We start from the raw sequence: 14,108 nt of genomic DNA, 5'->3' as shown, positions 1-14,108 counted from the left end.
AGGGACCATTTTTATTGTACCTACTTTCATATAATACCATTGTGCAGTCCTTGGAAAAGATATAGACTCTAGATGTTACCATATAGTAGAACCTGAGTAACCTGACAGCCAGTGCTGGGGGTGGTGGCAAGGGCATTCCATCCATCTAGCCCGGGAAAAAAAAAAGCTAACACCCTAATGGGGTAATAACAGCTATATAGGAACGAGATGGCTAATTAGGTCACTTAGACTTAGACTCCCTCCATGTTCACTACATCAGTACATGCATGCAATAGTGCAAATTGAAATGCACAGTATGCACTGAGATAATTGTTAAACTAGCAGAGAATTTGCAGGCATGCCAAATCATAGCTATTCAAGTAACATCTTTTGCCACACAGTCCTTTGAAATTAGTGTGCATGTATGGAACTCTTACAGAGCAGAACACACAGATTTGCAGTGGTTATTCTGAGAGTGTCCACATCGACATAGGAAATTTGTAGCTAGAATGATATATATGTAGCTGTGTGACTATATATAAGAATTTAGTGCATACTCATGCATGTATCTTGCCTTTTTGATTTGCTGGATAGGGAGAGAGGTATTAATCACTGGGAGAAAATTCCATAATCTGGGTAATCTGTATAAGTAGGAGATGTTGGTAGAAGAAAACCTATGATGAAGCTTTAACGATAAATCCGCCCATGCCTCCAGGAACGGCGCCGCCTCTTCACAATGAATTCCGTTGTTAGCGCTTGCGCGAATGCAAGAGATCGAGGGTCTTGGTAATGGACGAACAAGAAATCGGATTAGTCTCTGTTGACAGGAACGCGGTTCTTCCTCTCAAAGATATTTCGGTACATGTAAAAGTGAAAGGTTATTTGGTTGGAGTCTCGTCCACTCTAAACTATTCCAATGACACGAGTAATCCTCTGGAAGTGACGTTCCGATTTCCCCTGGAGGAATCGTTTGCAGTGGTGGGGTTGGAAGCGATCATTGATGGTAGGAAGGTGAAGGCCGCGATACACGAGAAAGAGAAGGCGAGGGATATGTATGACAACGCGATCACTAGTGGATTAACTGCAGCATATGCTGAAGAGAAGTCTGGAGACATCTTTAGCTTAAGTCTGGGTAACCTTCCATCAGGAAGTGAAGCAGATATCAAGCTTAGAATGGTTGGAGAACTACCAATCGAGGCAGATGGACGAGTGAGGTTCACTTTACCATCAGTGTTAAAACCGCGTTACACTCCAGAAGGATCAAGTGATCCACTAGCTGCTACACAGAACCCTAGTGTAAAGCAGGCATCTGTTGCTGGAGTGTTTAAGTTTAGTATGAGTATAGAAGGAGCGAAGAAAGTTGCCGAAGTGTCATCACCCACTCATCATCAGCTAAAGACAGAAGAAACGATGGATTGTGTGAACGTGTGCATAGCCAGGGAGGGTCCTGTAAGAGGAGATGTTACAATATTGATAGGATACAAAGATCCTCATGAGCCAATGGCAATGGTAGAAGCAGCAATAGAGGGGAGCAAGACAAAAGAGATGAGGAGCAAAGCAGTGATGCTTACATTCTTTCCAAAACTTTTGGGTTTAAAGGAGGCAGCCTGTGAGTTTATTTTTGTAGTTGATCGCAGTGGTAGCATGGAGGGTTCTTACATTAAGAGTGCTTCAGAAACACTAGTGTTGTTTCTAAAGAGTATTCCACAAGGTTGTTTCTTCAACATCATAAGTTTTGGGGGTCGGTATGAATCATTCTTCCAATCAAGCATGCCCTACAATCAAAAGACAATGGAGAAAGCTGCAAAGTTTGCTTCAAATCTAAAAGCTAATATGGGTGGTACAGAACTCCTTACTCCACTACAACACATATTCAAACAACCATCAAAGTCAGCAGGTCTGCCTCGACAAGTGTTCATTTTGACGGATGGTGCTGTTGGTAACACAGACAGTGTGATCAGTGAAGTGAGGAAGAACTGTCACAGTACAAGGTGTGTGGTGAATGTGTTATAGTAGTAATGTGATGATAAGTTGTTGTAGGTGTTTCACATTTGGTATTGGATCAGGAGCATCAAGTGCTCTAGTGAGGGGTATTGCTCGAGCTGGTAATGGATCAGCAGAATTTATTGCTGACAATGAACGAATGCAGTCAAAGGTGAGGTGTCTTGTGTGTATGCTAAAACTGAGTTATTTATTAATTTGCAGGTAATTCGTAGCCTCAAGAAAGCTTTACAGCCATCAGCTAGTAATGTAACTGTCGTATTTGATCTTCCCGGTAGCTATGAGGTGAAAGTGGTACCAGATAAGATTCCCAGTATCTACAATGGTGAAAAGACTGTTATTTATGGTCTTCTGATGGACAAATCAAATGACAAAGGAAGAGATGGATTGATGTGCAAAGCAATACTGAGTGGTGATATTCTTGGAAAGGAGTTCAAATTTGAGATCCCATTTGAGTTATCAGGAAGACAAACTGCAGAAGATGTGTCAGTAATTCACCAGTTAGCAGCAAAGGTGATGATCCAGGAGTGGCAGGATGATGGGGAGCCATACGAGGAGAGACACAAGAAGGAGATCATTGAATTGAGCTGTGATGCAAGTGTGGTGTCCAGGTATACTGCTTATATAGCAGTGGATGAGGCCCAGAACAAACCAGTATCAGGAAATATGCAGAGCTATGAAGTGACCGCCGACAATGATTCTTTATGTTCTTCTTCAGACCGTTTCTATCAGTGTTGCAATTGTAAGTACACATGATGGTGCATGACAACTTTATGGTGATAGTTCAATGCTTTGTAGAGCTTTAAACAGTAGAGGTTACCTTTTCAAACCAGTAAATGTAATATGTAAGACATGACTGCTTTATTACCGTCAACTACAACACACTATCACCAGAATACTAAATCTTCCTGTGATGGAAAACTTATGTGTGGCTGAATTTGACAAAATCCTACTTTGATGCACAAAGCTTCGTTAGTATATTTTAAGTTCACAGTGCCAAAATCTGAGCAAATAAAATTTGTGTATCTTTATATCAGCTATCACTGTAAGTTGCTGATGCCCAAAATATGCCCTGTTTTGAGCAGCTTTTTTCGTGTGGGTAATATTACAGGTGGCAGTGATAAAAACTGCTGCAGAAACCAGACTTTTCAGTTCTGAAGAAAAATGTGACAAAACTATATGCTTCCACACACATCCAGTTTATGACTTTGAGTGAAATATAATAGTGTATTAGGCCAGCAATCCATATCTGGTAAAAATGTGAGTGTATGGAAGCTGGGTTATCTCAAATCCGGTCACATTAATTTAGAGTTCACAGTTTTGTCTGCACTACAACCTCAAATGATTTTCAGTACTTTCTAGTCATAATAACAGTGAGTGTAATCATGCAGCCACAAAAGTCGTCCTGCCAAAGTTTTATATCACAAGCCGCAAACCACAAAAGTCTCACCACAAAATCATTTGTATTTCTTTATAGCTATATTGAAGTCATACACCATGGACCATCCATCTCATATTACAACACTTAGTTTAAATAAACAACACCTTTGCAACTGGAGATACAAATGTATCTGAAAAACAAGGACTGTAATTTCAAAAAAAATTCTCTACAAGTCAGAGGATTGTCTAAAAATAAGGCCATATTAAAACATCATTAATTTGTTTGGGGCTTTGTAATGTTTTAGATCTGAGTTCAGTGTGGGAAACCAAACACATCCCTACCACAAAGGGCACATTAGCATGTGTTGACCTTGATGACCAAAACTTGCAAAAAAACTAATTCACGAACTATTATGCTTAACTTTCAATTTCAAATGTAAGTATATTGTTAACTTCAGATTCTTCGAATGACGACGATGATGATGATGAGGATGATGAAGTTATACATAACGAAAGTGAAAGTGAGTAACAGGAGAGCTGTAAATATGGCATCATGTATTGTACATAATTATGCAGAAATGTCAAGTGGTAGTCCACCAATTGCTAATGCATTAAGGAAAAGGACTAGTCAAGGTGAGTGCATATTATTATGATTTTAACTAGGGCTGAAACTATCATGTATTTTATTAGTATTTGAGTACTCTCAAAAGTTAACAATCGAGCACTCACAAATACTAGCTACCTGTAGTCATAGCCATTTGACATGTTTTATACTCAGAAATTATGCCAATCAAACTCTTTGTTGGCAAATGCATCATGTGAGCTGGGTCATGTGATCTTAACAAGTATTCGGGTATTTGCAGTATTTGTTCCCTAATCTTGACAAAACCTCAGGCTGGCTTCCACATGCAAAGATATTTTAACTTAAGTCTCAACTATGTAAGCTAATTTAAAGATCACTGAAACCATGCATCTATACAGCTATTACTGTGTGCAAAAATCTGATGTCAAATATCTGCTGTTTTGGGGCAATGTTGGTGATGGTAATAATTTTGTACTTTAGAGGTGAATGGTGGGCAGAAGGTGGCATTTATATGTAATCAAAAATAGCCAAGCTGTAAAAGATGTGCGGTCCCCAAAAAGCCAGGGTGAAAAAGGATCAAGGTGGCGGCCAAGAAATGGCTGTGATGGTACATCATGGTAGGTTAATGGCAAAAATTTAATTACAACAATTTAGTTGAATCCGGTGCCAAAAGAAGGCAACACCAGTTGAACCTTCATACAAAGAAACACCTTCATACAAAATACTAATGATGACAAGAACAGTCTTAGCTTACTAATAGTGTTATGTATAGGTACATGTGCATGCATGTACATATGCAATCATAAAACAAAGGAAGTAGCTATCATATGCATGCAGACCAGCCTTCCATACTTAGCACAGCATGCATGTTACTATTACTGTAACAGTAGATACAATGAATCATCAGTACAAGTGTTTTAATCTCTGATGTGTATATGCCTATCCATACATGATCCGTGTTTTATGGTAAAACTAATACCGGGGAGAAGGCTAATGCACCAAGTGCTTCAAACTTTAATAGCATACTCATTATATTATTATGGTTAGCTAGTTCCATTCAAAGAGCTGGAACCTGTAAGAGTACAGAAAGTAAGCATCGCTACACGAGGCCACAAAGTTTGCAGGAAATTTTGGTGCGTGTAATATTTGATTGTGAAAGGTTAACAAGTATTGTATGCTTTCAAGTAAAACTGTTACTTTCAATTTAAGGATTTGTTGATTTATTTGATATTATACAGTGTTATTCAATGCATACTGCTATGTTGACTTTCATATTGCTTTACAACTGTTTGTTTGTAGTAAATATGAAAGTTAAAACAGTGCATTGGCTTATTATAAACACAGCAAAAGTATAACATAGGTGATCTGCATAAACTTCAGCAGTTAAACTCTAAGTGTACACAAGCCCCGAAGTGTTAGTACTGTTGTACCATGTAAGGCATGTAGGAATGATGTGATTCAATTGTGTTCAGTGATCATGAAGTGTCTCATCATCATCATCATCCTCATAACCATTGTGTTCTTGTGTACAAATGGTGCTGCAGCAGTCGGAGTACATATTATACCGAAATATTCAGATGTTATCTTCTGTCCTTCTCAGCCCTATACTACACTGGATGATCTCCTACTGAATAACAGCCTATCCAATATATCAAATGTTGAGTTTAAGTTACTGCCAGGATTGTATAGTGTTACATCAAATATTGTAATGCAACATGTACACAATGTGTCCTTTGTTGGTGTTGTGAACAAATCAATGAGTGTAGTTCTGAAATGTTTCTATAGAGCATCCTTACAAGTTATTTGTTCTTATAATGTCACCATATCACTCTTGTTATTTGAACAGTGTGGTGGGTATGGTAACTGGCTACTGCCTATCTCTGTAAAATGTCCAGTTGACAATTATTTGATCGTCACTTAGTTCATTTGTCAGAAATTTATTCTCCTAGCTTACTTGTGTCCTGCTGCTGTTTTATTTCAATAAACAATATTACCATTCAAGAACACATAGAATATGCAATAATATGCTACAACATGGTCGGAGTGTCTCATTTAAATTCCATTACAATATATACTAGAAATGAAACAAGCTATGGAATACTATTGTGTTTGGATGATGATGAATACACAGACTGTGGTGATGAAGACAAAACCATTTTTGTTACAAACATATTGATAAGAAGTAGCTCTCTTGATCACACTTTTGCAAATAAAGCAGTTCACATTGAAATGATGAGAAGTACTGTGAATGTTGTAGTACGTAACTCTGTGTTTTCTAAATGTGTCAATGCTGAAGCTGTTATGAGGATTGCTATTCATCGACGCAAGTCACTTAATCACATTTTTATTACAAATTGTAGTTTCAGTCATAATAAACAATACAGCATATATGCCTGCTCATTAGTTGATATAAGCATTTACTCAATATATACAAATGTCACATTGTTGAACTGTACTTTTAACATGAATGCATATATAGGATCACTGGTACGCATTGACAGCAAAGTAGCGATCAATGCAACTTTGATGGATATCACTTTCAATGGCAATATGTACTGTGAGCTAATACGTTGCACTTGCTTTATTAAGGACGTATTAACTATGAGTGCTCGAGTACTCCTTACTGGAATTTTTATTAATGGAACACATTCATTGGGTACTAATGACTACATGATACTGATTGAAAATTCATTATTGCACCTGAATGGAAATGTTATCATAACAAACAACACAGTACGTAGCATTATTACTGTTTACTCAAGCATTGTCACATTTTCTGAAAATATAACATTTTTTAATAACAAGTGCTTTAACATCATTGAACTCATATCACCATTCTCATATATTAGTGTTTTGGAATATTCCATCATTGTGTTTGAATCAAACCATTGTTATAAAGAAATTTTTGTAGTTGAAACTGTTAATACGCTGTATCCATATTGTTTATTTCAGTTTGTTGGTCCAACTGTCAATTTAACAGCACTTGAACATCAATTTCAACTCTATAGTATAAAACTGATCACAAATTCTCAACAACAAGTTTCTCCTGTAAACTACAGGTATTATACGTCTTACTGTCGATGGCTGGAAAGTGGTGCGGCATTCAAAGGATATGATGCTGAAGAAATTAATAGAAATATTATACACAATTATAGAAATGATCTCGCATTAAACCAGCATGTCAACTTGTGCTATTGTCCACATATATACCAGTACAATTGTACCACTGACATATTGGGATGTGCTTTTCCAGGACAAACAATGCAAGTGGAGCTTTGTACACCATTTAGAAATGAAACAGGATTTTCTTTTATGTATGTTGAAACACAAAATATTGTAATACAAAATGTAACTTGTAAGGTTGCTCATGAAACTGAATATACTGCTGAAATAGGAAGACAAACCACCAAGATAAAGTTTACAATTGTTTCAAATAAAACTGATCAATGTTCCTTGTTTCTAACAGCACAACCATATTTATACAAATATTATGATGTTTTTCAAGTACAACTCTTACCTTGTCCAATTGGATTTACATTACTCAATGGAATTTGTGACTGTGATCCTTATCTTGTTAATAGTGACCTACAAATTAACACTTGTTACATCAATGAATTAGCTATTCAAAGTCCTGCAAATAGTTGGATTGTTTATCAGAATGGAATTAGTGAAACTCAATACTTAATATCCCTCCATTGTCCAGTGGATTACTGTTCACCTAGCACAACAAAGTTAAACTTGGTACATCCTGATTCACAGTGTCAGTTCCACAGGACTGGCCTGTTGTGTTCACAGTGTCAAAACGGACTTAGTATGATATTTGGTTCATCAAGATGTATGAGATGTACCAATGTGTATTTGTTACTGAGTATTGTTGTGTTGATTGCTGGAGTTATACTGGTAATGTTATTGTACTGTCTTAACTTGACTGTCACTAAAGGAACAATTAATGAAATAATATTCTATGCAAACATCATCAGCATCAATGGTTCTGTTTTTCTGGTCAATGATAATGTCTATAAGCCACTGAAAGTGTTTATTTCTTTCACTAACTTGGATTTGGGTATTGAAACTTGTTTCTATAATGGAATGGACAGTTATGCTAAAATGTGGTTACAACTGTTGTTTCCTTTCTACCTCATAATGATGGCCACTTTACTAATCATAACAAGTCGATATTCCACTAGAATACAATGACTCACATTTACTAGATCACTTCCTGTACTAGCTACATTGTTTCTTTTATCCTATACTGGTATTCTCAGAAATGTATCAACAGTGTTGTTCTCTTATTCCACTATAACTGAACTACCAAGTAATCGTCATCACTTAGTATGGTCCATTGATGCTAGTGTTCCAATATTTGGTGTAAAATTTACCCTACTCTTCATCACATGTCTGATATTGTTTGTGGCGTTGATTCCTTTTAATATGACATTGCTGTTTACAAGATATGTGATGAGATTTAGGATAATAAATCGGTTCAAGCCTTTACTAGATGCTTTTCAAGGGTCATATAAACACAACACTATTATTGGATTGCAGTTTATATCATCCTAAGAAATGTATTTTTTGCTTTGCAGATGTTCACAGCAGAAGTGAGACTGATTGTTGGAACTATTTCTCTTATTCTATTGCTTTCTTTGTATGGACATGTGTGGCCATACAAACATAGTCTTGTGAGCATTCAGGATTACCTTCTACTGATCAACCTTAGTATATTACATGCAGTTGCTTATCAATGTGATGGAGAGGTATCATCCACCATCACAAATGTGATGGTCACAATAGCTCTTGTCTATTTCACTACAATACTATTGTATCATTTCCTCACTTTCATGTGTCACTGTAATGTGGAGAACATGTTATGGGATGTGAAGGAGAAGATGATCAAGTGTTGTCATCTCACACACTACACTCCTCATACAAGTGATCATGTGATGACTTGTGAAATTCCTGAACTGACATACAACTATGCTGAATACAGAGATGAACTTGTTACTGATGACTTCAAACCATAACAACACGATTGTACATGGTACTGCAATGTTAGCTTTGCATTTGTGTAGTACATTAAGTTTTGCTTTGCCAACTGCTCCACTTTTGTGTTTTATGTCATAAAGTATATTAGGGACCATGCATGGGGTTTTGTGGCTTCTGGCCCTTCAAAATCACTGATACACAGTTTCACTCTTTTCTCTAAAACAGTTTGGTGGTATTGGTTAGGCACAACCAGACTCAAAAATACCTTAAGAGTGACCAACTTTCCAACAAGTTTCTAAAAAAAATCTATTCAACAGAATTTTGTGCTGATTGACTGACTGATGCCTCCAGCCAAGCATAACTTGACAACGGAGAAGGCTATATGCTTAAATGTGACTATAGGCCTGTGAAAATAGGGCACATACTAGGCAGATTGGGCACATAAAATTTGCCTACTATTTTGAATTTTCATGCCTCATAATGGCATCATGCTATTGAGTCTATTGCCATGGAATTTTATTCTTTTAATTGGCTATAATTATAATGCAGTTTACAGAATGCAAATATTCTATTCCAGTATTGAGGTATCATCTGTTGTGTGGTGGGGTGTAGTTTGTTCCAACATGCCCTATTTTTGCAGACCCAATCACAAAATAATATTCTTAAACCATAAAAAGACAGTTTGATTACCTATTTTAGCAGTGCTTGGTGTAGCTGAAGTTGGAATTATAGAATAGACCATTGACTAGCTGCTTGGTTCCTTTTTGAAGAAGAAACATAAAAAGCCAAAATTTTGGCCACTTATACCTCTGGGGCGATTTTCTTCAAATTTCTTATGTAGACTCCCCTACCTGGTGGGCACTTCTGTAGCAAATTTGGTTTCAATTGAATAAGAGATCATGGAGCTACATATGTGTGAAAATTATGTCTTCTTTCTCCCTGTCAATATATTAATGGTGTTGTTGCGTGCCAGCTTCATGGGTTGCACTATACACTATCGTGTGTCTTGATATATAGTAGAAACTATGGAACTGCAAGGTGAATGAAGGTCAGTAGTCAAATTTGATGTCCCCTAAGTTTGCAATAAAATCATTCATAAGCTAATCATCGACTGTTTCAGCTCTGTTCATACTATTCATAGCGTCTAATAAAAGCTACTCCAGATTCCAGAAAGTAGACCAGACAGTGTTTCACAAATGATAAAAATTGCAGTAGTGCATCATTGTTACAGTAGCTAAAAATCTAGTTGTGACAAAGAAAATACAGTAGACCCTCGGATATCCAACCCTTGTTTACTCTTACCCTTGTTTATACAGAATAGGAAAATAACTGTTCTTTTAGAGCATACAAGAGTTTGTTATCGTACTATGGGAGATTTTGACAAAGAGAAAGTTAATGAATCAATTATAATTCCATCTATCCATAAGCACCTTCAAAAAGTAAGTGCATGTTTAGACCTATGATTTCTTGATTTTTGTCAACAGTGTGGATTTGTCAACTTTTCTTTTGTCAAAATTTCCTGTCATACAGTATTGGAGTTTTCAACAGAGTTCTGTATATAAATGTATGGGCTTCAGTTATCCAAATAGCCTGAACACTTTAACCATTGTCTGAGACCACTGGGATTTGTATTTTGTGTTTAAGTGAAAGCTGGGTCTTCTAAGGTACATTCACATATAAAGTAATGTATATGTGTCTTATATTGTCATACATAGCTTCATCAAAGTTGCCATCCAAGTCTGTAGCTTCCTCAGCCCCACCCTCTTCCGATCCCAGCTTTATTGTTAGCCTACAACAATTTGATGGTTCGTGGCTACTGAATGATAAGTTAGCTGGTGCTGTGTCCAAGTCAGTCAAAGAGCTAAAGAGATGTTGTCCAGTTTCCTGTGATGTCACCATGATGGCCAACATCTGGGCCACACTAGTTGCAATTGAGTTGTTGAAGAAGAAATATCCTTCAATGTTGGATGAGCTAGAGTTGGTCATTATGAAGGCTGAACAGTGGGTTGGTAAACAAGTGTTACCTTCTGGTGTAGACCTTGTGATACTCAGGGATAGTGCTAGGAAAATCATATAGTTGTATATGTGTACTTGTTGAACTTATTTTCAGCTGGTTATGTTTTATTCAAGGTTCAAATAAATGCTCAGATTTTTGGGTTGTGCTTTAATTCTTCTCACATCACCTTCCTTTATCATGTTTCATTAATTTTGTAAAGGACGCTAACTCCAAGCCACAGCCTTCTTGTTTCTTCTAAGTTATATCACTATCTCACTGGGGACACAAAGAAGCTGATACATGAGAATCAGTATATTAGAACTGTTGAATGCAGATAAACTCCCAGTCCAGAACTCCCAGTCCAGGTGGTGACTTGATTTCCAGACAACTTGTAATCTACACAAAGGCCTACAAGCCGGTCCCTGGAAAATCTACCTAGCTATACTTTACTCTAGTGAAGAAGATTAATTTGTGTTGGTAATGGGATCTTTAGTGGTGTAGAGAACCGAAATAGTTTTAACCAATTAAAATACACTGCATAAAATACTAGATACTACACACCGTATACATACAATTTTTTTCTTTTTTAGTACTGTTAAATTTTTCTGACTGGTAGAATTTCCAAGCATCTACAATGTGTTCAGGCAGTAACCCAATTTTGAAAAAAAAATTCTCCACGCTTCTCAGCATTTTTGTAGCAATACTTTGCTTGAATCATCTATAAATATATCTATTACTGTACTGATGTAGTCAGCAAGGGGTAAGTTATATGCTTTGCATGAATCATCTATAAATATATCTATTACTTTACTGATGTAGTCAGCAAGGGGTAAGTTATATGGGTATCTTGGCATGCACTGCTGGATAGCCCAATTATCATATGAAATAGACAAATTCCATAATAAGGCTTTATTTATAGCATATAGTAATAACCATTGCCCCTAGCAACCTGAATTTCCCATGATTTTTAGGTGATAATGTCTAAAGTAACTTCTCCAAATTTTGAAAGGATAGCATATATATATATATATATGTCATAAGATATGACATTTTGAAATTTGTGGTTTTCCCATACGTATCTATGTGAGAGGGCTACAGTTGCCCCTTCTGGGCAATCACAAAAATGAGGTATCTCAATGTATGCAAAAACCAAAAATTCAAAAGTACATATATCTCAATATTACATAATTTGTAGGTGTGAATGTCAACAATAATCTCTCCAAGTTATAAATGGATAGTGTATATAGGTCATAAGATATGACATTCTTTGAATCCCATGATTTGTGTGATTTCTGAGAAGGGGCAACTGTTGCCCCTCTCATTGACAATGTATGGGAAAATTGCAACTTCAAAATGTCATATCTCATGACTTATTTATGCTATCCTTTTAAAACTTGGGGAGGTGACTTAAGACATTGACACCTACAAATAATGTAAATTTTAGGTTGCTAGGGGCAACAGTATATTTTTTGTTATGAAATTTGTCTATTGCTGATCATCACCTTATTAAGAATCTGCTTCGCGTCATAACATTCTGAACCGGCACACTTAGACAGTGTAACAACAAGATCCTGTAAGCCCATAACCTCTTGTGCAGTAAGCTGATCAGCTGTATTTGTTATCTGATATATATGGACGTGTGGTAATGTTATATTGCTCCATCTCACCAGTACACCACATTACAAATAGATAGTTACTATATACTACCATAGATCTGAGGAATGCTAGCTATTAGTTACTCAAAATAATAGCAACAAAAGCATTTTTCCAAAATCTGTTTCTTTCATAGCCATGGTATTTATCATAGGCCTTTGCACTTATGTTGGACCTTCTTCCATATCTCAAGTATAGTAGCTGCCCTATTCTCAGTCAACAATGGTATACTGTACATGTGCTCTGCTGTTTGAATGACATCACTGGGTTCTTTTATCCCAGCCAGCTCTCCCCTGGTAGAAAATCAACACTTTGCATAAGTTCGCTCTGGCCATTACACCTGGTCCTTGAACAAGAAATGAGGTGGTATATAAATAATGATAGTTACCTAAACGTTGTCCATTATCACTGGCATACATGATCTATGTGTTATCAAGGATTCCTTCTTTATCAAGATCATATATGCATCCATTATGTTCGGTAACATTTTATCCACTGCAAACATGGCTCGTAACCTGTTCCTGATCACAGCAGAATAACCCAGATGTTGATGTTCAACAGCAGAAACTATCATGGCTGCAGATATCTCCTGAAGTGGATATAGCATTGTCATATTGTCAAAATAGATGAGCATGTCGTGGTGTTGGTGTTGAGGAGTGTGCGGTGAGATATACAAATGGAATGGCTTATCTTTATTCCATTTTTCAGTGAGAAAACTCAATAGTGCTTGATCTCTATATTATGGTCTGTTTGGTATGTGGTCTTTGGCGTCTTGATTAATTTACCACCCACAACAAAATTATTGACTACCACCATTTAAGTAGAGATCGTGGGGAAAAATTTGCAAAATTCCTGTCTTTAAAAATCATCCTAGGGACATTTTACACCATGAAGATCACCTTTACAGAATAGTACTAGTCAATATAATACATAAAACAGCATTAAATACAACAAAACATTTACAGGTGGCTGGATACAAATATTCAAAAGGAAGTGGTCACTGTCAGAACTGAAAGGGTTTATTTTTATTTTTGCATCTAGTAGTTGTCCCGAGCATTCAACTTTAGGAGACGCAAAAAGTAGTATTAGAATTAGGGTTGGGTTCAGCTTTAATTTGGTCCCAGCATTGATTTCTTCACCTTTAGGCCACTCCAACAAAATTCCTTGTTTCCCATTTCATTGACCTTAAAAATACATGCGGGTGGGCGGTTCATTATCCATTATTCATTATAGATATTTCCACTAATTTTTGAAATTCATAACTAACTTACAGGTAAGAATACAGTAGAAATATTTAAACTAAGAACTTTAACAGTGAAAAGCTAGCTAAAAGATCTAGAGCTTTCTGAATGCTAAACTAGTTATTGCTATGCTGCCTATGCAGTCACAGCTAGAATAAATAATGAATATTGACAGCAATAATGAATAACCATGCGGGAAGAGAATCTGCATGCGGGCGGGAAATGGGAAACAATGAATTTTTTAGGAGCGGCTACCTTAGGTTAGGCCATTCCAAATAAGACTGTAGTTTCC

At 36.6% G+C, this 14,108-nt stretch overlaps 1 protein-coding gene across 1 annotated transcript; it reads left to right on the top strand.

Moving 5' to 3' along the window:
- Nucleotides 1-738: 738 nt before the first annotated feature.
- On the top strand, nucleotides 739-11,067 carry LOC136238191 (von Willebrand factor A domain-containing protein 5A-like). The gene is made up of 6 exons (XM_066028538.1): nucleotides 739-1,970; nucleotides 2,020-2,134; nucleotides 2,185-2,722; nucleotides 3,819-3,881; nucleotides 3,937-3,993; nucleotides 10,642-11,067. Exons 1-6 carry the CDS (start codon nucleotides 769-771, stop codon nucleotides 11,001-11,003), a joined length of 2,337 nt encoding a protein of 778 aa, XP_065884610.1. The 5' UTR covers nucleotides 739-768; the 3' UTR covers nucleotides 11,004-11,067.
- The last annotated feature ends 3,041 nt before the right edge of the window (nucleotides 11,068-14,108 follow it).

The sequence above is a fragment of the Dysidea avara genome, chromosome 11 (assembly GCF_963678975.1).
Source record: "Dysidea avara chromosome 11, odDysAvar1.4, whole genome shotgun sequence".
Lineage (NCBI taxonomy): Eukaryota > Metazoa > Porifera > Demospongiae > Dictyoceratida > Dysideidae > Dysidea > Dysidea avara.
Note: the sequence above shows the minus strand (reverse complement) of the source record. Positions and strands in the feature narration are given on the sequence as shown.

Excerpts from the sequence above, each read along its gene's own strand:
- LOC136238191 (XM_066028538.1), top strand. The coding sequence starts at position 769 with ATGGACGAACAAGAAATCGGATTAGTCTCTGTTGACAGGAACGCGGTT. Across the intron at positions 2,723-3,818 it reads TTTCTATCAGTGTTGCAATT|ATTCTTCGAATGACGACGAT; the intron begins GTAAGTACACAT and ends TGTTAACTTCAG. Across the intron at positions 3,994-10,641 it reads AAGGAAAAGGACTAGTCAAG|CTTCATCAAAGTTGCCATCC; the intron begins GTGAGTGCATAT and ends TGTCATACATAG.